Source organism: Aquila chrysaetos, unplaced genomic scaffold (assembly GCF_900496995.4).
Source record: "Aquila chrysaetos chrysaetos unplaced genomic scaffold, bAquChr1.4, whole genome shotgun sequence".
NCBI classification, from domain to species: Eukaryota; Metazoa; Chordata; class Aves; order Accipitriformes; family Accipitridae; genus Aquila; species Aquila chrysaetos.
Window position 1 is genome coordinate 6,572 of NW_024470429.1, and position 26,740 is coordinate 33,311.

The window sequence follows — 26,740 nt, forward strand, 5'->3', positions numbered from 1 at the left end:
CGCCCGAAGATAAGCAGCGAGGGACGCGAGGTCGCAGTCCATCGCTCGCTGACGTCACAGTCCACCGCCAGGTGATGTCACCCTCCGCCACACGGTGATGTCACAATGGACCGTCCACCCTCTCAAAGACAGTTTTGGAATAAAGTACCGGAAGAATTGCATGGCTTTGAGGACCAGGGGAATAGAAAATGGACTGAGTAGACCAACCTGTAGAATAATTCATAGAAAAATTTCTGCTCTAAGTTGAGGAATCTAAACTTAGAAGTGACAGCAGAGGACACAACAAACTGATCGATTACGAAACGCCTCCGAGACATCAATGTAATGCATACTGTGAAAAAACTGTTTGTATCTTAGGAAAAAAAACCAGCAATTAACAAGTCGGACCTTGAGAGTCAAAATAGTTTGATACCCTATCCAAAGTTTCTTTTCAGAAATGCAAGGATTTTTCCACATGGATTTGTTTTCCTTTGTAATGGCGCTTTATCATGTCAAGAAAACAAAAAGAAGAAAAGAAAAGGAAAAAGCTAAATAATATACCAACTGGAATGTCAAAATATGAGGCATTTAAATAGTTTCTCCTTCACTCGTTACAGAAACACAAGGGCTGGTTTGATGAACAAAATCCTTTGGTGTGGGAGGTAGTTAGGAAGTGTCTCTCTGTCTCACGTGGAAGGCAATATTTTACTATTTCATACTGTTTACTACAGCCTCCCTACAAAACATACGGTTAGCTGTCACATGTGACAAAGTTTTGTCTGAAGCTGCCTTTCAGCAGCAGCACTGTTAAATGCAAAATCAGCTTTCTACGTAAACGGCATGCGACTACACGACTGCTACGTCAGTACCCTTTCTTACCAAGCTGTGTAGTTGTGTCCCCACTAACTAAAATGAAGAGTGGCAATTCTGCTAGGTGTTTCTTTGGAAGTAAATTACCAGGATTCATCAAGTCCATGGAAAATATCTAAGGGCCCCAATCCTTTCCACCTTGCTTTTGTTCAGTGAACGGAAACAAGGCCTTCTCTTGTGAGGAAGCCATGAGGAAACAGGTCATATTGCCCAATCAGTCAATCAGCCAGTAGATAATAAATAATCTCTGTTAGGATTCCCTATAGGTTTCATTTGTTATATGAAAAAACACAGAAGCCATTTCGAAACACTAACACATTTGATACCACAAATTTCACAAAAGCAGGGGTGGGATTAATAATTTGCCTGCAATACAAAGTGATGCCTTAACTCTTCATCCTAAAAAGCAGCCAGTAATGATAAAGACGGTGGAATTGAAACTGAGATGTAAGTGATTTTAAAAAGTGTTTCCTATGTTGGTTTTTTAACTCAGAAACAAAAGAATATATTTAAAATTTCTCAATTTCCCGGTTGTTCACTGAAGGTACTGTGCTTGGAGAGAGCTCCACAATGTACATGTTGCAACAGACTAGAGCAGAACAGAACAGAACAGAGTAGAATAGAGTAGAACAGAACAGAACAGAAACAGAAACGGAACGGAACTATTCCAGTTGGAATGGGACCTAGAACAATCATCTAGGCCAACTGCCTGACCACTTCAGGGCTGACCAGGTTAAAGCATGTTATGAGGGGCATTGTCCAAATGCCTCTTCAACAGTGACGGGCAGGAAGCATCGACCACCTCTCTAGGAAGGCTGTTCCAGTGTTTGAGCCCCCTCTCTAGTAAAGAAAGGCTTCCTGATGTCCAGTCTAAACCTCTCCTGGCGCAGCTTTGAACCACTCCCACGAGTCCTACCACTGGATACCAGGGAGAAGAGATCAGCACCTCCCTCTGCACTTCCCCTCCTCAGGAATGCTTGTTTGGAAACTCCAGATTGTTTCTTATCAGGGGTTTCTACCTCAAATTAAGTTAGTTTGCTGGCTTAGTGCTACCAGAGTGCATCTGTGACTTTTTTTCAAATACCGAATCTTCCCGTGGCACTAAAAAGAATACCACAGTCAGGATTTCTGCAAAACTCCCCTCCAGTTAAAAATCATAGTTCATCTAGAGAAAGGAAATGCTTTCAGAACACACAGGTGTCATGAAAGTCTGATTCGTGTATGCAGTAACACTCACATTCGTACCAGACGAATCTTGTCCTAGAAGATGTGGCGACTACCCAGCGTAGCCTGGGAGATGTGCAGAGCAGTCAACGTTTCTTCATGTGTCACCCTCATAAAATGATCACAAGGCAATTTCTTTTAGCCACCCATTACAAGCTTGCCTTTTGTGAAATTTACTTTCCTTGGGGGAGTGAAAATGGTATTGGGACATGCTTTAAACAATCTGTTGATAGGTCCGTATTAAGTGTATCAACACTGCAACGTTAAATATCGAAAACAATCGAAACGTCATTGAAAGCAAACTGTTAAGCCCTCAGACTGGCAAAATGCCTCTGTATGTAAGAGTGGAGTAGATCTGTAGAGGAAAGGGAGCAAACTCTTATTAAACACTACCCCATTTTCATTATAGTCGATAGGGAAAAAAGAACTAATATAGTTATCAAAGCTAAATTTCCTTTGATTATATCATTACAAACCCAAAGTGATTTCACAGGCTTTAGTAAATTCACGGTGGTTTTACACGGGTGTGAGTGCAGAATATATGCAGATAATCACAGAATCGCTTTGTATTTGCAAAATCAGCTTTATTTCCAAACGCTTCGGGGGGGGGGCGGAGGGGGGCAAGTGTGTTGAGAATCAGCACTTCCACAGTGAAGAGAGACTCCAGCAAGCAAAAATTCCGTCTTGCCTAAATTTTAACTTTGGACAGGTTCATCCTGAGTTTGACGTCTGGGAAACAATGACATTTGGTCCAGGTTTACATCTGCAACACAGACATATACGCGAAGTAAAACAGCGATTCCTCTGCATAGAAATAGAAGGTTTGAATGTATAATGAATAACGTAGCTGGAGACAGTCCGTCCGCACTGAGCAAAAAAGTATTTTGATTACGGCCTTTGGAGACAAAGGCAGCCTTGGCAATGAAATCACCCCAGAGTAAAGCTGGGGCCCTGAAAAAATACATTGACAGCACATCAGTGCAACACCACGACTGTCGTGGTACTCCAGCAAGTTGCGCAGGCGATGGGGTTTTCTTTGGCCAGCGTGGACCTGGAGCTCTGCCTATCCCTCACAAAGCGGTGTTCGGATGCAGAGAAGCTGTGCTCTGCAGCCCCCGTGCCCCGCGCCCTGGCAAGGACACCGCTCGTCCAGTCGCGTGGCCTGTCGCGACTGGCTGGCAGGACCAGTCGCGCCCGCCCCTCTGCCCAAAAACCCCTCCGACCAGGGGGCTGCAGGGCCCCTCCTGTCCCCTTGGCCGCAGAGAAAGCCAGTGCGGAGAGCAGCACGGTCACTCCGGCTGGGCACAGGCGCCAGCAGCCTTTATTTGGCACGTTCCCCTTCGCAAAGGCCCTGCCACCCGCTGCTGACGGCTCTCCCGCTGAGACGGGCGGCCGCCGTGAGGGCCAAGGCCCCTGCCGCTGGACTCTCCGGGGCTGGTCGCCGCTTCTGGGCTCCTCCCTTTGCTCCTCCCTTTCTCCCTTTTCTCCTCCTTTTCGGGCTTTGTCAGAACCTCTTCCATTTCAGTGGCTGCAGCAGGATTTCCTGCGGGAGCAGGATTTCCCATGCCGACATGGCCCTGGGGCTCTGGGCGCCCTTGGCCGATGGAGGGGCGTGGGGGGCCACGGACGGCCCTGGGAGAAGGGGCAGAAAGCAGCACCCAGAGACCCCGAGTGCCAGGGAAATCGGCATTTATTTCCTTTGCCGTGACGAAACTGTTGCCGGGGCCCTGCTAGTGCCGCCGGCGAGGCGGCCTCTTGCGGGGCCGGGGAGAGTCCTGGGGGCCGGGGGCCCTCCTCTTTGCGGGGCGCCGGGGCCCCCCGGGCGAGCGGCCCCTGCCCCGGCCGGGAGCGGAGGGGCTGCGGCCGCAGCCCTGGGGCAGAGGGACCTGCCGCCGCCTCCTGCCCCGGCTCCTCCCGGGGCTGCTCCTGCTCTGCCCCTGACGGGCTGCTGGAGGAGCTCGGCTGAGCGGTGGGAGTCCCCTCCTGGGAGCCGGTGCAGCTGGGGCTGGAGGAGCTGGGGCTGGAGAGCTGGAGCTGAGGAGCTGGAGCCGGCCGCAGGGCTGTTGCCTTCCTCCCCGGCAGCATGGGGGCACAGCAGCCTCCAGGCCTCCTCGCTGCACTGACCCTCAATGATACCCATGATGCCATAGACCACTAATGTTGTATAGTGCCCAAGGAGAGGCTCCAGCATCTGGAGCATGACCTCTTCATCCGGACCGTGGATGCACAGGGTATGCAGGATGCTGTTCTCTGCAGTCTTTGCCTCCCACCACCGTGCCCCATATATTGCCTCCAGCTCCTGGCGCAGCCAGGGCAGCACGGGATCGAGGAGGTGCTGTCGTCTTTGGAAAAGATACGCCCAGACCACAGGCAGGAGGCCACCCACGTCCTCCGGCTCTGCAGCCCCCGGCTCAGCCGGGGACAGTATCCACTGCGGAGATGACGGAGGGGACGCCGCAGGGTGATGGGGGCTGTTTTCGGGCAGGGGACCGGGAGCGCTGCCCGCCTGCCTGCTGGCATCTGGCGACTCTTCGGGGTGTGCGACAACACACTGTAGATAGTCGTCTTCGCCCAGCACAGAAAACCTGACATTCTCTACTGGTCTTCTGCAGAGTGGGCACTCTGGTTTCACCTCTGTCCAACGCAGGATGCAGCCCAGGCAGAACTGGTGGCGACAGGGCATCGCGTAAGAGACGTCATCTCGAGCATCGCCGCAGATGGGGCAGCTCCACTCCGTCTCCGTGGCCATGCTCGTGCTCCGCAGCAGGTTGGGGAGAGCTGAGGATGAGGACCTGCTCCCCCTCGCTGGCGCCGGCACTGCCAAAGGGTGTCGCGCGCTGTGAAAGGGAGAGAGGCCACGGTCGCTCGCTGTCCCGGGGAGAGGAGGGGAGGAAGGAATGCCCAGGCCCCTCGAGAAGGACACCCTCCCGGCTCCCCGAGCCCCATCGCCCGCCCCACGGCCACCCCGGGGGGGACGCTTCCCCCGCACAGCTCACCTCCGCTGCTGCAAGCTTGCCCCGCGGTGCCCGGCCACCAACCGAAACCAGGACACGCCTGAACCTGGCAGGGCCGGGGAAACACAGGGGATGGCTCCGGGACGGGCAGCGAGAGCTGCCGACGGCAGCCCCCAAGGCAGCCCCCAAAGCACCACCCAGCACCAGGAGAAGCCTCGCTCGACCCTCCAGACCTCGCAGGCACGCTCGGCAGGAGTCCAGGCACGAGCCAGACTGGCCCAGGCTCTGCCGGCGCCCGAAGATAAGCAGCGAGGGACGCGAGGTCGCAGTCCATCGCTCGCTGACGTCACAGTCCACCGCCAGGTGATGTCACCCTCCGCCACACGGTGATGTCACAATGGACCGTCCACCCTCTCAAAGACAGTTTTGGAATAAAGTACCGGAAGAATTGCATGGCTTTGAGGACCAGGGGAATAGAAAATGGACTGAGTAGACCAACCTGTAGAATAATTCATAGAAAAATTTCTGCTCTAAGTTGAGGAATCTAAACTTAGAAGTGACAGCAGAGGACACAACAAACTGATCGATTACGAAACGCCTCCGAGACATCAATGTAATGCATACTGTGAAAAAACTGTTTGTATCTTAGGAAAAAAACCAGCAATTAACAAGTCGGACCTTGAGAGTCAAAATAGTTTGATACCCTATCCAAAGTTTCTTTTCAGAAATGCAAGGATTTTTCCACATGGATTTGTTTTCCTTTTGTAATGGCGCTTTATCATGTCAAGAAAACAAAAAGAAGAAAAGAAAAGGAAAAAGCTAAATAATATACCAACTGGAATGTCAAAATATGAGGCATTTAAATAGTTTCTCCTTCACTCGTTACAGAAACACAAGGGCTGGTTTGATGAACAAAATCCTTTGGTGTGGGAGGTAGTTAGGAAGTGTCTCTCTGTCTCACGTGGAAGGCAATATTTTACTATTTCATACTGTTTACTACAGCCTCCCTACAAAACATACGGTTAGCTGTCACATGTGACAAAGTTTGTCTGAAGCTGCCTTTCAGCAGCAGCACTGTTAAATGCAAAATCAGCTTTCTACGTAAACGGCATGCGACTACACGACTGCTACGTCAGTACCCTTTCTTACCAAGCTGTGTAGTTGTGTCCCCACTAACTAAAATGAAGAGTGGCAATTCTGCTAGGTGTTTCTTTGGAAGTAAATTACCAGGATTCATCAAGTCCATGGAAAATATCTAAGGCCCCAATCCTTTCCACCTTGCTTTTGTTCAGTGAACGGAAACAAGGCCTTCTCTTGTGAGGAAGCCATGAGGAAACAGGTCATATTGCCCAATCAGTCAATCAGCCAGTAGATAATAAATAATCTCTGTTAGGATTCCCTATAGGTTTCATTTGTTATATGAAAAAACACAGAAGCCATTTCGAAACACTAACACATTTGATACCACAAATTTCACAAAAGCAGGGGTGGGATTAATAATTTGCCTGCAATACAAAGTGATGCCTTAACTCTTCATCCTAAAAGCAGCCAGTAATGATAAAGACGGTGGAATTGAAACTGAGATGTAAGTGATTTTAAAAAGTGTTTCCTATGTTGGTTTTTTAACTCAGAAACAAAAGAATATATTTAAATTTCTCAATTTCCCGGTTGTTCACTGAAGGTACTGTGCTTGGAGAGAGCTCCACAATGTACATGTTGCAACAGACTAGAGCAGAACAGAACAGAACAGAGTAGAATAGAGTAGAACAGAACAGAACAGAACAGAACAGAACAAACGGAACGGAACTATTCCAGTTGGAATGGGACCTAGAACAATCATCTAGGCCAACTGCCTGACCACTTCAGGGCTGACCAGGTTAAAGCATGTTATGAGGGGCATTGTCCAAATGCCTCTTCAACAGTGACGGGCAGGAAGCATCGACCACCTCTCTAGGAAGGCTGTTCCAGTGTTTGAGCCCCCTCTCTAGTAAAGAAAGGCTTCCTGATGTCCAGTCTAAACCTCTCCTGGCGCAGCTTTGAACCACTCCCACGAGTCCTACCACTGGATACCAGGGAGAAGAGATCAGCACCTCCCTCTGCACTTCCCCTCCTCAGGAATGCTTGTTTGGAAACTCCAGATTGTTTCTTATCAGGGGTTTCTACCTCAAATTAAGTTAGTTTGCTGGCTTAGTGCTACCAGAGTGCATCTGTGACTTTTTTTCAAATACCGAATCTTCCCGTGGCACTAAAAAGAATACCACAGTCAGGATTTCTGCAAAACTCCCCTCCAGTTTAAAAATCATAGTTCATCTAGAGAAAGGAAATGCTTTCAGAACACACAGGTGTCATGAAAGTCTGATTCGTGTATGCAGTAACACTCACATTCGTACCAGACGAATCTTGTCCTAGAAGATGTGGCGACTACCCAGCGTAGCCTGGGAGATGTGCAGAGCAGTCAACGTTTCTTCATGTGTCACCCTCATAAAATGATCACAAGGCAATTTCTTTTAGCCACCCATTACAAGCTTGCCTTTTGTGAAATTTACTTTCCTTGGGGGAGTGAAAATGGTATTGGGACATGCTTTAACAATCTGTTGATAGGTCCGTATTAAGTGTATCAACACTGCAACGTTAAATATCGAAAACAATCGAAACGTCATTTGAAAGCAAACTGTTAAGCCCTCAGACTGGCAAAATGCCTCTGTATGTAAGAGTGGAGTAGATCTGTAGAGGAAAGGGAGCAAACTCTTATTAAACACTACCCCATTTTCATTATAGTCGATAGGGAAAAAAGAACTAATATAGTTATCAAAGCTAAATTTCCTTTGATTATATCATTACAAACCCAAAGTGATTTCACAGGCTTTAGTAAATTCACGGTGGTTTTACACGGGTGTGAGTGCAGAATATATGCAGATAATCACAGAATCGCTTTGTATTTGCAAAATCAGCTTTATTTCCAAACGCTTCGGGGGGGGGCGGAGGGGGGCAAGTGTGTTGAGAATCAGCACTTCCACAGTGAAGAGAGACTCCAGCAAGCAAAAATTCCGTCTTGCCTAAATTTTAACTTTGGACAGGTTCATCCTGAGTTTGACGTCTGGGAAACAATGACATTTGGTCCAGGTTTACATCTGCAACACAGACATATACGCGAAGTAAAACAGCGATTCCTCTGCATAGAAATAGAAGGTTTGAATGTATAATGAATAACGTAGCTGGAGACAGTCCGTCCGCACTGAGCAAAAAAGTATTTTGATTACGGCCTTTGGAGACAAAGGCAGCCTTGGCAATGAAATCACCCCAGAGTAAAGCTGGGGCCCTGAAAAAATACATTGACAGCACATCAGTGCAACACCACGACTGTCGTGGTACTCCAGCAAGTTGCGCAGGCGATGGGGTTTTCTTTGGCCAGCGTGGACCTGGAGCTCTGCCTATCCCTCACAAAGCGGTGTTCGGATGCAGAGAAGCTGTGCTCTGCAGCCCCCGTGCCCCGCGCCCTGGCAAGGACACCGCTCGTCCAGTCGCGTGGCCTGTCGCGACTGGCTGGCAGGACCAGTCGCGCCCGCCCCTCTGCCCAAAAACCCCTCCGACCAGGGGGCTGCAGGGCCCCTCCTGTCCCCTTGGCCGCAGAGAAAGCCAGTGCGGAGAGCAGCACGGTCACTCCGGCTGGGCACAGGCGCCAGCAGCCTTTATTTGGCACGTTCCCCTTCGCAAAGGCCCTGCCACCCGCTGCTGACGGCTCTCCCGCTGAGACGGGCGGCCGCCGTGAGGGCCAAGGCCCCTGCCGCTGGACTCTCCGGGGCTGGTCGCCGCTTCTGGGCTCCTCCCTTTGCTCCTCCCTTTCTCCCTTTTCTCCTCCTTTTCGGGCTTTGTCAGAACCTCTTCCATTTCAGTGGCTGCAGCAGGATTTCCTGCGGGAGCAGGATTTCCCATGCCGACATGGCCCTGGGGCTCTGGGCGCCCTTGGCCGATGGAGGGGCGTGGGGGGCCACGGACGGCCCTGGGAGAAGGGGCAGAAAGCAGCACCCAGAGACCCCGAGTGCCAGGGAAATCGGCATTTATTTCCTTTGCCGTGACGAAACTGTTGCCGGGGCCCTGCTAGTGCCGCCGGCGAGGCGGCCTCTTGCGGGGCCGGGGAGAGTCCTGGGGGCCGGGGGCCCTCCTCTTTGCGGGGCGCCGGGGCCCCCCGGGCGAGCGGCCCCTGCCCCGGCCGGGAGCGGAGGGGCTGCGGCCGCAGCCCTGGGCAGAGGGACCTGCCGCCGCCTCCTGCCCCGGCTCCTCCCGGGGCTGCTCCTGCTCTGCCCCTGACGGGCTGCTGGAGGAGCTCGGCTGAGCGGTGGGAGTCCCCTCCTGGGAGCCGGTGCAGCTGGGGCTGGAGGAGCTGGAGCTGGAGGAGCTGGAGCCGGCCGCAGGGCTGTTGCCTTCCTCCCCGGCAGCATGGGGGCACAGCAGCCTCCAGGCCTCCTCGCTGCACTGACCCTCAATGATACCCATGATGCCATAGACCACTAATGTTGTATAGTGCCCAAGGAGAGGCTCCAGCATCTGGAGCATGACCTCTTCATCCGGACCGTGGATGCACAGGGTATGCAGGATGCTGTTCTCTGCAGTCTTTGCCTCCCACCACCGTGCCCCATATATTGCCTCCAGCTCCTGGCGCAGCCAGGGCAGCACGGGATCGAGGAGGTGCTGTCGTCTTTGGAAAAGATACGCCCAGACCACAGGCAGGAGGCCACCCACGTCCTCCGGCTCTGCAGCCCCCGGCTCAGCCGGGGACAGTATCCACTGCGGAGATGACGGAGGGGACGCCGCAGGGTGATGGGGGCTGTTTTCGGGCAGGGGACCGGGAGCGCTGCCCGCCTGCCTGCTGGCATCTGGCGACTCTTCGGGGTGTGCGACAACACACTGTAGATAGTCGTCTTCGCCCAGCACAGAAAACCTGACATTCTCTACTGGTCTTCTGCAGAGTGGGCACTCTGGTTTCACCTCTGTCCAACGCAGGATGCAGCCCAGGCAGAACTGGTGGCGACAGGGCATCGCGTAAGAGACGTCATCTCGAGCATCGCCGCAGATGGGGCAGCTCCACTCCGTCTCCGTGGCCATGCTCGTGCTCCGCAGCAGGTTGGGGAGAGCTGAGGATGAGGACCTGCTCCCCCTCGCTGGCGCCGGCACTGCCAAAGGGTGTCGCGCGCTGTGAAAGGGAGAGAGGCCACGGTCGCTCGCTGTCCCGGGGAGAGGAGGGGAGGAAGGAATGCCCAGGCCCCTCGAGAAGGACACCCTCCCGGCTCCCCGAGCCCCATCGCCCGCCCCACGGCCACCCCGGGGGGGACGCTTCCCCGCACAGCTCACCTCCGCTGCTGCAAGCTTGCCCCGCGGTGCCCGGCCACCAACCGAAACCAGGACACGCCTGAACCTGGCAGGGCCGGGGAAACACAGGGGATGGCTCCGGGACGGGCAGCGAGAGCTGCCGACGGCAGCCCCCAAGGCAGCCCCCAAAGCACCACCCAGCACCAGGAGAAGCCTCGCTCGACCCTCCAGACCTCGCAGGCACGCTCGGCAGGAGTCCAGGCACGAGCCAGACTGGCCCAGGCTCTGCCGGCGCCCGAAGATAAGCAGCGAGGGACGCGAGGTCGCAGTCCATCGCTCGCTGACGTCACAGTCCACCGCCAGGTGATGTCACCCTCCGCCACACGGTGATGTCACAATGGACCGTCCACCCTCTCAAAGACAGTTTTGGAATAAAGTACCGGAAGAATTGCATGGCTTTGAGGACCAGGGGAATAGAAAATGGACTGAGTAGACCAACCTGTAGAATAATTCATAGAAAAATTTCTGCTCTAAGTTGAGGAATCTAAACTTAGAAGTGACAGCAGAGGACACAACAAACTGATCGATTACGAAACGCCTCCGAGACATCAATGTAATGCATACTGTGAAAAAACTGTTTGTATCTTAGGAAAAAACCCAGCAATTAACAAGTCGGACCTTGAGAGTCAAAATACTTTGATACCCTATCCAAAGTTTCTTTTCAGAAATGCAAGGATTTTTCCACATGGATTTGTTTTCCTTTTGTAATGGCGCTTTATCATGTCAAGAAAACAAAAAGAAGAAAAGAAAAGGAAAAAGCTAAATAATATACCAACTGGAATGTCAAAATATGAGGCATTTAAATAGTTTCTCCTTCACTCGTTACAGAAACACAAGGGCTGGTTTGATGAACAAAATCCTTTGGTGTGGGAGGTAGTTAGGAAGTGTCTCTCTGTCTCACGTGGAAGGCAATATTTTACTATTTCATACTGTTTACTACAGCCTCCCTACAAAACATACGGTTAGCTGTCACATGTGACAAAGTTTGTCTGAAGCTGCCTTTCAGCAGCAGCACTGTTAAATGCAAAATCAGCTTTCTACGTAAACGGCATGCGACTACACGACTGCTACGTCAGTACCCTTTCTTACCAAGCTGTGTAGTTGTGTCCCCACTAACTAAAATGAAGAGTGGCAATTCTGCTAGGTGTTTCTTTGGAAGTAAATTACCAGGATTCATCAAGTCCATGGAAAATATCTAAGGCCCCAATCCTTTCCACCTTGCTTTTGTTCAGTGAACGGAAACAAGGCCTTCTCTTGTGAGGAAGCCATGAGGAAACAGGTCATATTGCCCAATCAGTCAATCAGCCAGTAGATAATAAATAATCTCTGTTAGGATTCCCTATAGGTTTCATTTGTTATATGAAAAAACACAGAAGCCATTTCGAAACACTAACACATTTGATACCACAAATTTCACAAAAGCAGGGGTGGGATTAATAATTTGCCTGCAATACAAAGTGATGCCTTAACTCTTCATCCTAAAAGCAGCCAGTAATGATAAAGACGGTGGAATTGAAACTGAGATGTAAGTGATTTTAAAAAGTGTTTCCTATGTTGGTTTTTTAACTCAGAAACAAAAGAATATATTTAAATTTCTCAATTTCCCGGTTGTTCACTGAAGGTACTGTGCTTGGAGAGAGCTCCACAATGTACATGTTGCAACAGACTAGAGCAGAACAGAACAGAACAGAGTAGAATAGAGTAGAACAGAACAGAACAGAACAGAACAGAACAAAACGGAACGGAACTATTCCAGTTGGAATGGGACCTAGAACAATCATCTAGGCCAACTGCCTGACCACTTCAGGGCTGACCAGGTTAAAGCATGTTATGAGGGGCATTGTCCAAATGCCTCTTCAACAGTGACGGGCAGGAAGCATCGACCACCTCTCTAGGAAGGCTGTTCCAGTGTTTGAGCCCCCTCTCTAGTAAAGAAAGGCTTCCTGATGTCCAGTCTAAACCTCTCCTGGCGCAGCTTTGAACCACTCCCACGAGTCCTACCACTGGATACCAGGGAGAAGAGATCAGCACCTCCCTCTGCACTTCCCCTCCTCAGGAATGCTTGTTTGGAAACTCCAGATTGTTTCTTATCAGGGGTTTCTACCTCAAATTAAGTTAGTTTGCTGGCTTAGTGCTACCAGAGTGCATCTGTGACTTTTTTTCAAATACCGAATCTTCCCGTGGCACTAAAAAGAATACCACAGTCAGGATTTCTGCAAAACTCCCCTCCAGTTTAAAAATCATAGTTCATCTAGAGAAAGGAAATGCTTTCAGAACACACAGGTGTCATGAAAGTCTGATTCGTGTATGCAGTAACACTCACATTCGTACCAGACGAATCTTGTCCTAGAAGATGTGGCGACTACCCAGCGTAGCCTGGGAGATGTGCAGAGCAGTCAACGTTTCTTCATGTGTCACCCTCATAAAATGATCACAAGGCAATTTCTTTTAGCCACCCATTACAAGCTTGCCTTTTGTGAAATTTACTTTCCTTGGGGGAGTGAAAATGGTATTGGGACATGCTTTAACAATCTGTTGATAGGTCCGTATTAAGTGTATCAACACTGCAACGTTAAATATCGAAAACAATCGAAACGTCATTTGAAAGCAAACTGTTAAGCCCTCAGACTGGCAAAATGCCTCTGTATGTAAGAGTGGAGTAGATCTGTAGAGGAAAGGGAGCAAACTCTTATTAAACACTACCCCATTTTCATTATAGTCGATAGGGAAAAAAGAACTAATATAGTTATCAAAGCTAAATTTCCTTTGATTATATCATTACAAACCCAAAGTGATTTCACAGGCTTTAGTAAATTCACGGTGGTTTTACACGGGTGTGAGTGCAGAATATATGCAGATAATCACAGAATCGCTTTGTATTTGCAAAATCAGCTTTATTTCCAAACGCTTCGGGGGGGGGCGGAGGGGGGCAAGTGTGTTGAGAATCAGCACTTCCACAGTGAAGAGAGACTCCAGCAAGCAAAAATTCCGTCTTGCCTAAATTTTAACTTTGGACAGGTTCATCCTGAGTTTGACGTCTGGGAAACAATGACATTTGGTCCAGGTTTACATCTGCAACACAGACATATACGCGAAGTAAAACAGCGATTCCTCTGCATAGAAATAGAAGGTTTGAATGTATAATGAATAACGTAGCTGGAGACAGTCCGTCCGCACTGAGCAAAAAAGTATTTTGATTACGGCCTTTGGAGACAAAGGCAGCCTTGGCAATGAAATCACCCCAGAGTAAAGCTGGGGCCCTGAAAAAATACATTGACAGCACATCAGTGCAACACCACGACTGTCGTGGTACTCCAGCAAGTTGCGCAGGCGATGGGGTTTTCTTTGGCCAGCGTGGACCTGGAGCTCTGCCTATCCCTCACAAAGCTGGTGTTCGGATGCAGAGAAGCTGTGCTCTGCAGCCCCCGTGCCCCGCGCCCTGGCAAGGACACCGCTCGTCCAGTCGCGTGGCCTGTCGCGACTGGCTGGCAGGACCAGTCGCGCCCGCCCCTCTGCCCAAAAACCCCTCCGACCAGGGGGCTGCAGGGCCCCTCCTGTCCCCTTGGCCGCAGAGAAAGCCAGTGCGGAGAGCAGCACGGTCACTCCGGCTGGGCACAGGCGCCAGCAGCCTTTATTTGGCACGTTCCCCTTCGCAAAGGCCCTGCCACCCGCTGCTGACGGCTCTCCCGCTGAGACGGGCGGCCGCCGTGAGGGCCAAGGCCCCTGCCGCTGGACTCTCCGGGGCTGGTCGCCGCTTCTGGGCTCCTCCCTTTGCTCCTCCCTTTCTCCCTTTTCTCCTCCTTTTCGGGCTTTGTCAGAACCTCTTCCATTTCAGTGGCTGCAGCAGGATTTCCTGCGGGAGCAGGATTTCCCATGCCGACATGGCCCTGGGGCTCTGGGCGCCCTTGGCCGATGGAGGGGCGTGGGGGGCCACGGACGGCCCTGGGAGAAGGGGCAGAAAGCAGCACCCAGAGACCCCGAGTGCCAGGGAAATCGGCATTTATTTCCTTTGCCGTGACGAAACTGTTGCCGGGGCCCTGCTAGTGCCGCCGGCGAGGCGGCCTCTTGCGGGGCCGGGGAGAGTCCTGGGGGCCGGGGGCCCTCCTCTTTGCGGGGCGCCGGGGCCCCCCGGGCGAGCGGCCCCTGCCCCGGCCGGGAGCGGAGGGGCTGCGGCCGCAGCCCTGGGCAGAGGGACCTGCCGCCGCCTCCTGCCCCGGCTCCTCCCGGGGCTGCTCCTGCTCTGCCCCTGACGGGCTGCTGGAGGAGCTCGGCTGAGCGGTGGGAGTCCCCTCCTGGGAGCCGGTGCAGCTGGGGCTGGAGGAGCTGGAGCTGGAGGAGCTGGAGCCGGCCGCAGGGCTGTTGCCTTCCTCCCCGGCAGCATGGGGGCACAGCAGCCTCCAGGCCTCCTCGCTGCACTGACCCTCAATGATACCCATGATGCCATAGACCACTAATGTTGTATAGTGCCCAAGGAGAGGCTCCAGCATCTGGAGCATGACCTCTTCATCCGGACCGTGGATGCACAGGGTATGCAGGATGCTGTTCTCTGCAGTCTTTGCCTCCCACCACCGTGCCCCATATATTGCCTCCAGCTCCTGGCGCAGCCAGGGCAGCACGGGATCGAGGAGGTGCTGTCGTCTTTGGAAAAGATACGCCCAGACCACAGGCAGGAGGCCACCCACGTCCTCCGGCTCTGCAGCCCCCGGCTCAGCCGGGGACAGTATCCACTGCGGAGATGACGGAGGGGACGCCGCAGGGTGATGGGGGCTGTTTTCGGGCAGGGGACCGGGAGCGCTGCCCGCCTGCCTGCTGGCATCTGGCGACTCTTCGGGGTGTGCGACAACACACTGTAGATAGTCGTCTTCGCCCAGCACAGAAAACCTGACATTCTCTACTGGTCTTCTGCAGAGTGGGCACTCTGGTTTCACCTCTGTCCAACGCAGGATGCAGCCCAGGCAGAACTGGTGGCGACAGGGCATCGCGTAAGAGACGTCATCTCGAGCATCGCCGCAGATGGGGCAGCTCCACTCCGTCTCCGTGGCCATGCTCGTGCTCCGCAGCAGGTTGGGGAGAGCTGAGGATGAGGACCTGCTCCCCCTCGCTGGCGCCGGCACTGCCAAAGGGTGTCGCGCGCTGTGAAAGGGAGAGAGGCCACGGTCGCTCGCTGTCCCGGGGAGAGGAGGGGAGGAAGGAATGCCCAGGCCCCTCGAGAAGGACACCCTCCCGGCTCCCCGAGCCCCATCGCCCGCCCCACGGCCACCCCGGGGGGGACGCTTCCCCGCACAGCTCACCTCCGCTGCTGCAAGCTTGCCCCGCGGTGCCCGGCCACCAACCGAAACCAGGACACGCCTGAACCTGGCAGGGCCGGGGAAACACAGGGGATGGCTCCGGGACGGGCAGCGAGAGCTGCCGACGGCAGCCCCCAAGGCAGCCCCCAAAGCACCACCCAGCACCAGGAGAAGCCTCGCTCGACCCTCCAGACCTCGCAGGCACGCTCGGCAGGAGTCCAGGCACGAGCCAGACTGGCCCAGGCTCTGCCGGCGCCCGAAGATAAGCAGCGAGGGACGCGAGGTCGCAGTCCATCGCTCGCTGACGTCACAGTCCACCGCCAGGTGATGTCACCCTCCGCCACACGGTGATGTCACAATGGACCGTCCACCCTCTCAAAGACAGTTTTGGAATAAAGTACCGGAAGAATTGCATGGCTTTGAGGACCAGGGGAATAGAAAATGGACTGAGTAGACCAACCTGTAGAATAATTCATAGAAAAATTTCTGCTCTAAGTTGAGGAATCTAAACTTAGAAGTGACAGCAGAGGACACAACAAACTGATCGATTACGAAACGCCTCCGAGACATCAATGTAATGCATACTGTGAAAAAACTGTTTGTATCTTAGGAAAAAAACCAGCAATTAACAAGTCGGACCTTGAGAGTCAAAATAGTTTGATACCCTATCCAAAGTTTCTTTTCAGAAATGCAAGGATTTTTCCACATGGATTTGTTTTCCTTTTGTAATGGCGCTTTATCATGTCAAGAAAACAAAAAGAAGAAAAGAAAAGGAAAAAGCTAAATAATATACCAACTGGAATGTCAAAATATGAGGCATTTAAATAGTTTCTCCTTCACTCGTTACAGAAACACAAGGGCTGGTTTGATGAACAAAATCCTTTGGTGTGGGAGGTAGTTAGGAAGTGTCTCTCTGTCTCACGTGGAAGGCAATATTTTACTATTTCATACTGTTTACTACAGCCTCCCTACAAAACATACGGTTAGCTGTCACATGTGACAAAGTTTGTCTGAAGCTGCCTTTCAGCAGCAGCACTGTTAAATGCAAAATCAGCTTTCTACGTAAACGGCATGCGACTACACGACTGCTACGTCAGTACCCTTTCTTACCAAGCTGTGTAGTTGTGTCCCCACTAACTAAAATGAAGAGTGGCAATTCTGCTAGGTGTTTCTTTGGAAGTAAATTACCAGGATTCATCAAGTCCATGGAAAATATCTAAGGCCCCAATCCTTTCCACCTTGCTTTTGTTCAGTGAACGGAAACAAGGCCTTCTCTTGTGAGGAAGCCATGAGGAAACAGGTCATATTGCCCAATCAGTCAATCAGCCAGTAGATAATAAATAATCTCTGTTAGGATTCCCTATAGGTTTCATTTGTTATATGAAAAAACACAGAAGCCATTTCGAAACACTAACACATTTGATACCACAAATTTCACAAAAGCAGGGGTGGGATTAATAATTTGCCTGCAATACAAAGTGATGCCTTAACTCTTCATCCTAAAAGCAGCCAGTAATGATAAAGACGGTGGAATTGAAACTGAGATGTAAGTGATTTTAAAAAGTGTTTCCTATGTTGGTTTTTTAACTCAGAAACAAAAGAATATATTTAAATTTCTCAATTTCCCGGTTGTTCACTGAAGGTACTGTGCTTGGAGAGAGCTCCACAATGTACATGTTGCAACAGACTAGAGCAGAACAGAACAGAACAGAGTAGAATAGAGTAGAACAGAACAGAACAGAACAGAACAGAACAAAACGGAACGGAACTATTCCAGTTGGAATGGGACCTAGAACAATCATCTAGGCCAACTGCCTGACCACTTCAGGGCTGACCAGGTTAAAGCATGTTATGAGGGGCATTGTCCAAATGCCTCTTCAACAGTGACGGGCAGGAAGCATCGACCACCTCTCTAGGAAGGCTGTTCCAGTGTTTGAGCCCCCTCTCTAGTAAAGAAAGGCTTCCTGATGTCCAGTCTAAACCTCTCCTGGCGCAGCTTTGAACCACTCCCACGAGTCCTACCACTGGATACCAGGGAGAAGAGATCAGCACCTCCCTCTGCACTTCCCCTCCTCAGGAATGCTTGTTTGGAAACTCCAGATTGTTTCTTATCAGGGGTTTCTACCTCAAATTAAGTTAGTTTGCTGGCTTAGTGCTACCAGAGTGCATCTGTGACTTTTTTTCAAATACCGAATCTTCCCGTGGCACTAAAAAGAATACCACAGTCAGGATTTCTGCAAAACTCCCCTCCAGTTTAAAAATCATAGTTCATCTAGAGAAAGGAAATGCTTTCAGAACACACAGGTGTCATGAAAGTCTGATTCGTGTATGCAGTAACACTCACATTCGTACCAGACGAATCTTGTCCTAGAAGATGTGGCGACTACCCAGCGTAGCCTGGGAGATGTGCAGAGCAGTCAACGTTTCTTCATGTGTCACCCTCATAAAATGATCACAAGGCAATTTCTTTTAGCCACCCATTACAAGCTTGCCTTTTGTGAAATTTACTTTCCTTGGGGGAGTGAAAATGGTATTGGGACATGCTTTAACAATCTGTTGATAGGTCCGTATTAAGTGTATCAACACTGCAACGTTAAATATCGAAAACAATCGAAACGTCATTTGAAAGCAAACTGTTAAGCCCTCAGACTGGCAAAATGCCTCTGTATGTAAGAGTGGAGTAGATCTGTAGAGGAAAGGGAGCAAACTCTTATTAAACACTACCCCATTTTCATTATAGTCGATAGGGAAAAAAGAACTAATATAGTTATCAAAGCTAAATTTCCTTTGATTATATCATTACAAACCCAAAGTGATTTCACAGGCTTTAGTAAATTCACGGTGGTTTTACACGGGTGTGAGTGCAGAATATATGCAGATAATCACAGAATCGCTTTGTATTTGCAAAATCAGCTTTATTTCCAAACGCTTCGGGGGGGGGCGGAGGGGGGCAAGTGTGTTGAGAATCAGCACTTCCACAGTGAAGAGAGACTCCAGCAAGCAAAAATTCCGTCTTGCCTAAATTTTAACTTTGGACAGGTTCATCCTGAGTTTGACGTCTGGGAAACAATGACATTTGGTCCAGGTTTACATCTGCAACACAGACATATACGCGAAGTAAAACAGCGATTCCTCTGCATAGAAATAGAAGGTTTGAATGTATAATGAATAACGTAGCTGGAGACAGTCCGTCCGCACTGAGCAAAAAAGTATTTTGATTACGGCCTTTGGAGACAAAGGCAGCCTTGGCAATGAAATCACCCCAGAGTAAAGCTGGGGCCCTGAAAAAATACATTGACAGCACATCAGTGCAACACCACGACTGTCGTGGTACTCCAGCAAGTTGCGCAGGCGATGGGGTTTTCTTTGGCCAGCGTGGACCTGGAGCTCTGCCTATCCCTCACAAAGCGGTGTTCGGATGCAGAGAAGCTGTGCTCTGCAGCCCCCGTGCCCCGCGCCCTGGCAAGGACACCGCTCGTCCAGTCGCGTGGCCTGTCGCGACTGGCTGGCAGGACCAGTCGCGCCCGCCCCTCTGCCCAAAAACCCCTCCGACCAGGGGGCTGCAGGGCCCCTCCTGTCCCCTTGGCCGCAGAGAAAGCCAGTGCGGAGAGCAGCACGGTCACTCCGGCTGGGCACAGGCGCCAGCAGCCTTTATTTGGCACGTTCCCCTTCGCAAAGGCCCTGCCACCCGCTGCTGACGGCTCTCCCGCTGAGACGGGTGGCCGCCGTGAGGGCCAAGGCCCCTGCCGCTGGACTCTCCGGGGCTGGTCGCCGCTTCTGGGCTCCTCCCTTTGCTCCTCCCTTTCTCCCTTTTCTCCTCCTTTTCGGGCTTTGTCAGAACCTCTTCCATTTCAGTGGCTGCAGCAGGATTTCCTGCGGGAGCAGGATTTCCCATGCCGACATGGCCCTGGGGCTCTGGGCGCCCTTGGCCGATGGAGGGGCGTGGGGGGCCACGGACGGCCCTGGGAGAAGGGGCAGAAAGCAGCACCCAGAGACCCCGAGTGCCAGGGAAATCGGCATTTATTTCCTTTGCCGTGACGAAACTGTTGCCGGGGCCCTGCTAGTGCCGCCGGCGAGGCGGCCTCTTGCGGGGCCGGGGAGAGTCCTGGGGGCCGGGGGCCCTCCTCTTTGCGGGGCGCCGGGGCCCCCCGGGCGAGCGGCCCCTGCCCCGGCCGGGAGCGGAGGGGCTGCGGCCGCAGCCCTGGGCAGAGGGACCTGCCGCCGCCTCCTGCCCCGGCTCCTCCCGGGGCTGCTCCTGCTCTGCCCCTGACGGGCTGCTGGAGGAGCTCGGCTGAGCGGTGGGAGTCCCCTCCTGGGAGCCGGTGCAGCTGGGGCTGGAGGAGCTGGGGCTGGAGGAGCTGGAGCTGGAGGAGCTGGAGCCGGCCGCAGGGCTGTTGCCTTCCTCCCCGGCAGCATGGGGGCACAGCAGCCTCCGGGCCTCCTCGCTGCACTGACACTCAATGGTATTGATGGTGCCATGGACCAGGGATGCCGTATGTTCCTCAAGGACAGGCCGCAGCATCTGGACCATGACCTCCGCATCCGGACCGTAGATGCATAGAGCGTGCAGGATGCTGCTCTCCGCGCTCTTTGCCTCCCACCACCGTGCCCCAGATATTGCCTCCAGCTCCTGGCGCAGCCAGGGCAGCACGGGATCGAGGAGATGCTGCTGCCTCTGGAAAAGTTCTGCCCACACCGCAGGCAGACTCCAGTACTGAGGCCCAGACCTCCAGCTCAGCCACGGTTGCAGCTCCCTGCGTTTGTACAGCAGCTGTTAGCGTATCTCTTGCTCCTGGAGCTGTGCTCAGGGTCCCCACGGGACAGTGGGGCCCCTGGGGGTGGGGCGGAGCATTTAGGTAAGCCTTCCAGGACGGCGAGCGTGCGCGAGAGGATGCGTTTGCCGGGCAGGTTGTGTCTTTGCAGCAGGCCACGCGCCATGTGCTGTTGCAGTCCTCCTTTGCGGATCCTGGTGTGGTGAGAGAGGTCCACCCCAGTGGCCCCTGGGGGATAAGAGGGGCTGCGTGTTGTCTTGTGAACCACGGCTTCGGGTGGCTTGCCCTTGTGGCCCGGGGTGGACCTCTTGTTAAGGGAGAAGCTGCCGCCCCAGCGTTCACACACCAATCAAGGAGTCGCAGGCGCACCAGCCGAGACTTTACCGGCTAGGACCGGAGTCCCTGCGAGGGCAGCGGGCCCCTCCAGTGAGCCGAGGGGTGCCCCTTTCGACTCCTCGCACACACACGCTCACCCTCGGGTGCTGCTTCTTCCCTCAGGCTCGACCCTAGGTTCCCCAAAGCAGAATCCCTAATCGAGGCCTTCAGAAGAAAAAGCGTAATGTATTCTATCTATGGTGCACAAATTTAGAGAGCTCGAGCTGGTTGCCCTGGGGACAAAATCCCTGGGCGATTATATCCTCACAGTCGGAAGTTCCTGGCCCTCACACCATAGTCTGGTCCACGAGCAATATTCGGGTCTGGGGTGTTCTTCTCTCTCATTGGGTCCTTCTCCTCGCCTCTAGGCAGGTTCTTGCTCTTCCCTGGTTTTCAGGCTAGTTGTTACCTCGTCTCCTTTTCCCAGCTCAAACCGGCTCTGGGGCGTTCCGAATCATCGTCTTACGTCTCCGGTCAAGAGAATAGGTCAAAGTTAAGCGAAAGCATTGAGAAAGCTAGGAGTTCTGCTTTACCACGAACGACTGCTTGCAAGCAGCTAAACCACGCCCTCGAAGCCCTCCAGAATATAACAACAGCCTCTGTAATTTACATCCCCTCCTGTGCTACCGTAGCCTCCGAATCTTATCCCGGGATTGCCAGGTGCTGTTCAGGTCTCATTCCGGGGCGGCCCGTGTGCTCCCGTAGCTCAGCTTTGCCGCCTTCCGCAACACTCTCCAGCCCTGTTCTGAGGGCGCGAAGCCCCGTCGGCATTAACACCCGTTCCTTCCCGGCTTCCGAGAGTTTCTGCGTGGCCAGCCGAGCGGGGCTGAGTTGAGATACGCAGGCGGGAGTGTCAGCGCAGCAGCCTGAGGTGCCCGGTGGGGCTGCCCTGCCCACGCTGGGGCCAAACGTGGGTGGGTCCACCTCTGTGTGACACGGAGGTGGCTGCTGCGGCGGGTCCCCGCAGGCCTGTGTGACACGGCACGGTGTCACAGTGGGACACGCGCATCAGAGCGGCAGCTCCCGCTCCCCACCGTGCCTCTGTCCACACTCCCCGGCGAGGCCTGGGCAGCGCCAGGGCTGCTCTCCAGTGCTGTGCTCCGCAGGAGCTGCCCTGCTGCCAGGAGGAGGCAAGGGGAGGCCGTGGGAGAGTGTTGGAGACGCCGCTTGGGGAAGTGGCGAGGAGGAAGGAGAGGAAGAGGAGGAGGAGAGGAGCGGAGGGGTTTTGCAGCAGGACGAACACCTCTTGCCCAGCTGCTGCGGTGCAGGGGGGCAAAGATGATTAAGTACCTGCTCTTCAAGCCCTTGGGGCCTGAGGATCTGCCAACCCTCAAGGAGCTCACCACCAGCGGTGAGGCCCCCTTGCAGGAGCGCTGTGGGAGCCCAGACGAAGTGGAGATGAGCTGTGGAAACCCTGAGGCTGGGGCTGGGGCTGGGGCTGGGGCTGTAGCGGGGGTCTTCTGGAGGGGACCGGCGGCTGCAAGGAGAGCCCTGCCTGATGGTGCCTTGGGGCTCGAGGGTGGCTTTGGTAGCCCAGGCCTCTAGCCGCTGCCCGTGTCAAAGGGCGGGATCCCCTTCCCAAAACACTCCTGATGCCCGCCTTTTGCCCCCAGGCCTCTCCGGGGCACAGGGCAGGCTTCTTGGAGGCCGGGGGTGGTCAAGAACGCAGCCGGGCAGCCCCGGCGCTGCGAGCGTCTGCTCAGGGCGAGCGGCGGCTTGAGCGCACTCCGCTGTCGCCTCCGGGGGCGGGGGAGTGCTGGATGGCTCTCCGTTGCTGACTCGGAGCATGGCATCCTTTCCTTTGCTTTCCAGAAATCTGCAAAGTCTGGGCTGGCGCATCTAGGTACATCCGGAGACAGCTCTTGCAGAAGAGGGTGAGCCTTGCCTCCTGCCCGTGGCCCATCCTGCCCCTCCGGGCCCCCGGAGCAGGGCACGACGTACCATCCCCAGGGCCACGTGAGTCGTCTGGCAGCCTTCCCGCCTCTGCGCAACGCTGCCAATGCTCCCCCTCCTTGCTTGCGTTTTCAGGCGGTGGAGATCGGCGTTGGGACATTTGCGCTCGTCCCAGCACATGCCACGGTGGGAGAGGACAAAGCTTTGCCTGTTGAGAGACCCGTGTTCCGGCCGTGCAGGCTTCTGAAGAAATTTTACAAGCTCAAGTGTGCAAAGACCAAAATTCCTGGTAAGAAGACGGGTGCTTCCCCTGCAGAGCCCTTGCGTTCGGCTTGCTGCCGACACCTCTGTGACATGGCCGCGCAAAGGCTCTTCCGACCTGGAGAGCGCCGAGCGTGGGCACGCGTACGGCAACCCAGCAGCCTGCCCCTCCCCGGGGAGCCAGCCTCATCTCCCCAGCTCACCCTTCGCTCCAGCTGGTTGCTCGCAGCAGGAGGCAGAGCTTCTCTTTGCCTTCTCCTGTCCGCCAGGTCCACTCCGGAGACGCGGCCGAAGCTGAAAGGGGAGCGCTCTCCAGCAGAGCGTTGCCCGAGGGCTGGGCGCCGATGGCACCTAGTCTCAGAGTCGGCTGAACCGCAGTGGGAGTGACTTGGTTGCTTTGCGCTTGTTTCCTAGACGAGACGCCGTTCGTTCAGCTGGACTTCGAGCAGATTGCCTCCGAGATCCACTTCCGCCGAGAAATCGTTGAGCGGTGCATACACGAGACCCTGCTTTTCTTCGCTGGGGCCCTCCGAGACAACAAGGAGGTGGAATTCTCCTTCAAGGGCATCGGCATCCTTGCCGTGCGAAGAAAAGTGGTCAGCATGACCTTCTTGGACGACTGCCTGCTGGAGCTGGATGGCACGGGCAACATGCTGGCAGCTCTTCTCGGGGTGAGCTTGTCATTTCTGCGGGGCTCCTCCTCGGGGCTCTGTGGCAACGCTGTCGAAGCTCTCTCCAGCTGCTTTCTGCTGGCTGCCGCCACCTGCCTCGCCACCCGGCCTAGACACGCTCTCGACGAGCTAGGCCAAGTCTCGGCAGCGCCTCGGCCCCTTCGAGGGAGGGGCTAATGACATCGAGGGAGAAGGTGGCGCGAGGCTTCCTGAGAGGCAGCCTTTGCGTCTCTGAGCAGCGAGACGGCTGGCCGCCTTTGTGAGCAACCAGCCCGTGTCCCGGGCGTCTGCTGATACGTCCCTGTCCCCTTGCAGGACTCCAAGATGATGCGCACCGTGGCCTTCGCGGGCAAAAACGATTTTAGTCGGCTCAGTCGAGACGAGGTCATCACTCTGCCAAGGTGAGCAGGACGGCTTCCGCCGGCCCCAGCTGGTCAAGGAGCAGCTGCTCAGCCCCTGCTGTGGGGGCACCCTCTTGCCGAGGCTCCTCTCCTGCCAAGCTCGGGCAAGACCAGCTCCTTCCCGGGAGAGCTTCCCGGTCTGCCCGCTGCTCGCTCCTCGCCGGGCCGCCCGCTGCTCGCTCCTCCCCGGCTTGGCGAGTGCAGACGAAGCGGCCAGTCCGCTCTCGACGTGCCCTGAGAGAGGGAGAGGCGGGAGGGTGTGCGGGGGCAGCAAGGAGGGTGTGTGCTGCGATCACCAGCTTTCTGGCGGGAAGGCAAGGGAAGCACCGGCAGAGGCTGCTGGAGACGGTGGGGCCCCTCAGGTGCCACAGAGAGCCGCGTCCTCCAGGGACTTGGCAGAGGCTCCCACAGGTGCCTGCCAGCAGCTGATGAGCGCCAGCCCCCAAGGGAGCGTGGTGCCCTTTTGCCCAGCTGGTGCCTTCCTGTTTTCCAGGCTTGCAGTTGAGACCCCCCACCAGCCGTCGGCCCCTGCGATTTCTCTGAAGCCCAGGAGAGAGCCGGCGCCTTGGGGCGGGGGTGCCCGCAGAGGTAGCGTCCCAGCCGAGTGCTGGCCGGGGGCTGTGGGCGCTCCTGTCGGGCCCGCAGGGTCCCAAAGACGCTGTTGTGCTGTCCTCTTGCCTCCCACTTGCAGTGAGCGTGCTGGACCCGGTGTTCCTGGCTCAGCGGAGGGTTTCTCTAGCCAGGCAGCGGGCGAAGGAAGGCGAGCGGGCGACAGCCAAGGAAGCTGGCCAGGCCAGGTGAGCCTCCCGGAGGAGCGGTGTGGCTGGGGGCGCGGGGGCACACCGTGCCCCGGTCGTAGTGCGAGGGAGGTGTTTCCCTTGGCCGGGGGGGCTGCCTGCGCCGATGCCGAAAGGCCCCGGAGACGTTGTCCTGCCGGACACGCGGTCCTCCTGCCGAACCGCCTGGCGGTGCCGGAGCCGGAGCCGGGCGGCAGGCTGCGAGCCCGTCCCGGAGCAAGCGGCTCAGACTGGGCTCCCGCGAGCTCAGCCTGCCGTGCCTCTTCAGAGTCCTGCCAGTAATCCGGGAGAAGTCCCAGGAGGAGCCGAAGCAGCCCAGACCTCCAGCTCAGCCGCGGTTGCAGCTCCCTGCGTGTGTTCCGCAGCCCTCGGGAACGGTACGCCCTAGGGATTTGCCAGCCCCGCGTCACGTCTCGGGCTCTGGGCCAGGGCAGAATCGGCGGCAAGAGCTGCCCGCCGTCCCGGCCCTCCCGCCCTGCCCGAGCCCGAGGAGACTAACGCCGCCTGCGCGGCGTGTGCCTGGCCTCCAGGGAACGGGCTCGCTCCGCACCGAGAGGGCGGAAAAACGGCTCCGGCTGCTGATGGCATCCAAGCGCCGAGAGGTGGAAGCGGACGTGTGGCGCCAATACCGTGCCAACAGAGCGGGGCGGAACACGGAGCGAGGCCAGGTATGGCGTGCACTTCCCAGCCCCCAGGAAAAGGGCGTTTCCCCTCCCCGCTCCCCGGGAGGGGAGCAGGGAAGGTCTCCCGGCACGGGCACGGCAGCAGTGCTGTGGCCAGCTGGCCAGGCAGGGGCCTTCCGTCTGCCCGCTGCCCTGCCCGTTGCCCTGCAAGAGGAGCTGTCCCTACGGCCCCAGGCCGAAGCGCGCAGCTGGCTGCGGCACGGGCGGTCTGTTGCGTGCCCGTACCTCTCCGCGAGGGCTCAGCACCGCTGCCCGGAAGGCTAAGCCAAGGCTGCGCAAGTCGCGCGCCCGGGCCGAAGCCTCGGGAGCAGCCCCAGCGAGTGGTGGTGGGGCTTTAGGAGAGTCTCTTCTGCCTTCGCAGAGCCCCTGCCGCCACGTGTTTGAGGATCCCTGCCGCCCTCCCCACCTCCTGAGAAAGGCCTATGCCGAGAAGCTGAAGGAGGGGCTGCAGGAGAAGGAGAGATGCCAAGGCGCCGCAAGGCAGCGGGCGTCAGAGGGGCCGGCAGAGCTGCACCTCCCGGGGAGAGCGTGGGCAGCGTAAGTGTGTGCCGGCTCCTGCAGAGGCCGGGGAAAGCCTTGGGCGGCTCCCACCGCTGCAGGCGTCCGGGCTGAGGACGGAAGGCTGGCTCAGCTGGCTGGGCTCTGCCTTCCCAAAGCAGGCAGCCCGTGCTTGCCCTCCCGCGCGGTGACTCCCGGGCACCCGGCCCTCAGCTGCGAGGCCCGCTCTGTCCCGGCTCTCGGCCCTGCCCGGCTTCAGCCCCGGCCGATCTGCACTCTCCTCGCCGCAGATGGGTTGGGGCACGAGGGCCCACGAGGCGCCACACAGAGCAGCGGGCTGGCCTCGGCAGCACCTGCGAGAACCGCTGGCCTGAGCCAGGCTTTGGGGCGTTGCGGGCCCTTCTGCCCGGCCACAGAGCTGAGGCCCTTCCTTCTGTGTCCTTTAGCAAGGGGGAGAAGACGAGGCTGTTGGAGCGCCGTGGGAAGGCCCAGGGACTGCCAGCCACGCCACGAAGCTGAGAGCAGCCCCGGAGAGTCCAGCGGCAGGGGCCTTGGCCCTCACGGCGGCCGCCCGTCTCAGCAGGAGAGCCGTCAGCAGCGGGTGGCAGGGCCTTTGCGAAGGGGAACGTGCCAAATAAAGGCTGCTGGCGCCTGTGCCCAGCCGGAGTGACCGTGCTGCTCTCCGCACTGGCTTTCTCTGCGGCCAA

General features: G+C 55.4%; 4 protein-coding genes across 4 annotated transcripts; 1 reads left to right on the top strand and 3 right to left on the bottom strand.

Moving 5' to 3' along the window:
* Nucleotides 1–2,386: 2,386 nt before the first annotated feature.
* LOC115338540 (E3 ubiquitin-protein ligase Topors-like) lies at nucleotides 2,387–5,099 on the bottom strand. Its single transcript, XM_030007154.1, has 3 exons — nucleotides 5,070–5,099; nucleotides 4,016–4,910; nucleotides 2,387–2,428 (listed from the first exon to the last, which is right to left on the bottom strand). The coding sequence occupies exons 2-3, from the start codon at nucleotides 4,820–4,822 to the stop codon at nucleotides 2,387–2,389; spliced, it is 849 nt and encodes a 282-aa protein (XP_029863014.1). The 5' UTR covers nucleotides 4,823–4,910; nucleotides 5,070–5,099.
* Nucleotides 5,100–9,038: 3,939 nt separating this feature from the next.
* On the bottom strand, nucleotides 9,039–10,406 carry LOC115338543 (E3 ubiquitin-protein ligase Topors-like). Its single transcript, XM_030007158.1, has 2 exons — nucleotides 10,377–10,406; nucleotides 9,039–10,218 (listed from the first exon to the last, which is right to left on the bottom strand). The coding sequence occupies exon 2, from the start codon at nucleotides 10,128–10,130 to the stop codon at nucleotides 9,126–9,128; it is 1,005 nt and encodes a 334-aa protein (XP_029863018.1). The 5' UTR covers nucleotides 10,131–10,218; nucleotides 10,377–10,406; the 3' UTR covers nucleotides 9,039–9,125.
* Nucleotides 10,407–14,347: 3,941 nt separating this feature from the next.
* LOC115338544 (E3 ubiquitin-protein ligase Topors-like) lies at nucleotides 14,348–15,715 on the bottom strand. Its single transcript, XM_030007159.1, has 2 exons — nucleotides 15,686–15,715; nucleotides 14,348–15,527 (listed from the first exon to the last, which is right to left on the bottom strand). The coding sequence occupies exon 2, from the start codon at nucleotides 15,437–15,439 to the stop codon at nucleotides 14,435–14,437; it is 1,005 nt and encodes a 334-aa protein (XP_029863019.1). The 5' UTR covers nucleotides 15,440–15,527; nucleotides 15,686–15,715; the 3' UTR covers nucleotides 14,348–14,434.
* Nucleotides 15,716–22,107: 6,392 nt separating this feature from the next.
* On the top strand, nucleotides 22,108–26,593 carry LOC115338541 (coiled-coil domain-containing protein 81-like). Its single transcript, XM_030007155.1, has 11 exons — nucleotides 22,108–22,180; nucleotides 22,642–22,703; nucleotides 22,858–23,011; nucleotides 23,398–23,654; nucleotides 23,970–24,055; nucleotides 24,549–24,643; nucleotides 24,747–24,852; nucleotides 25,121–25,229; nucleotides 25,383–25,520; nucleotides 25,897–26,072; nucleotides 26,480–26,593. The coding sequence occupies exons 1-11, from the start codon at nucleotides 22,108–22,110 to the stop codon at nucleotides 26,550–26,552; spliced, it is 1,329 nt and encodes a 442-aa protein (XP_029863015.1). The 3' UTR covers nucleotides 26,553–26,593.
* The last annotated feature ends 147 nt before the right edge of the window (nucleotides 26,594–26,740 follow it).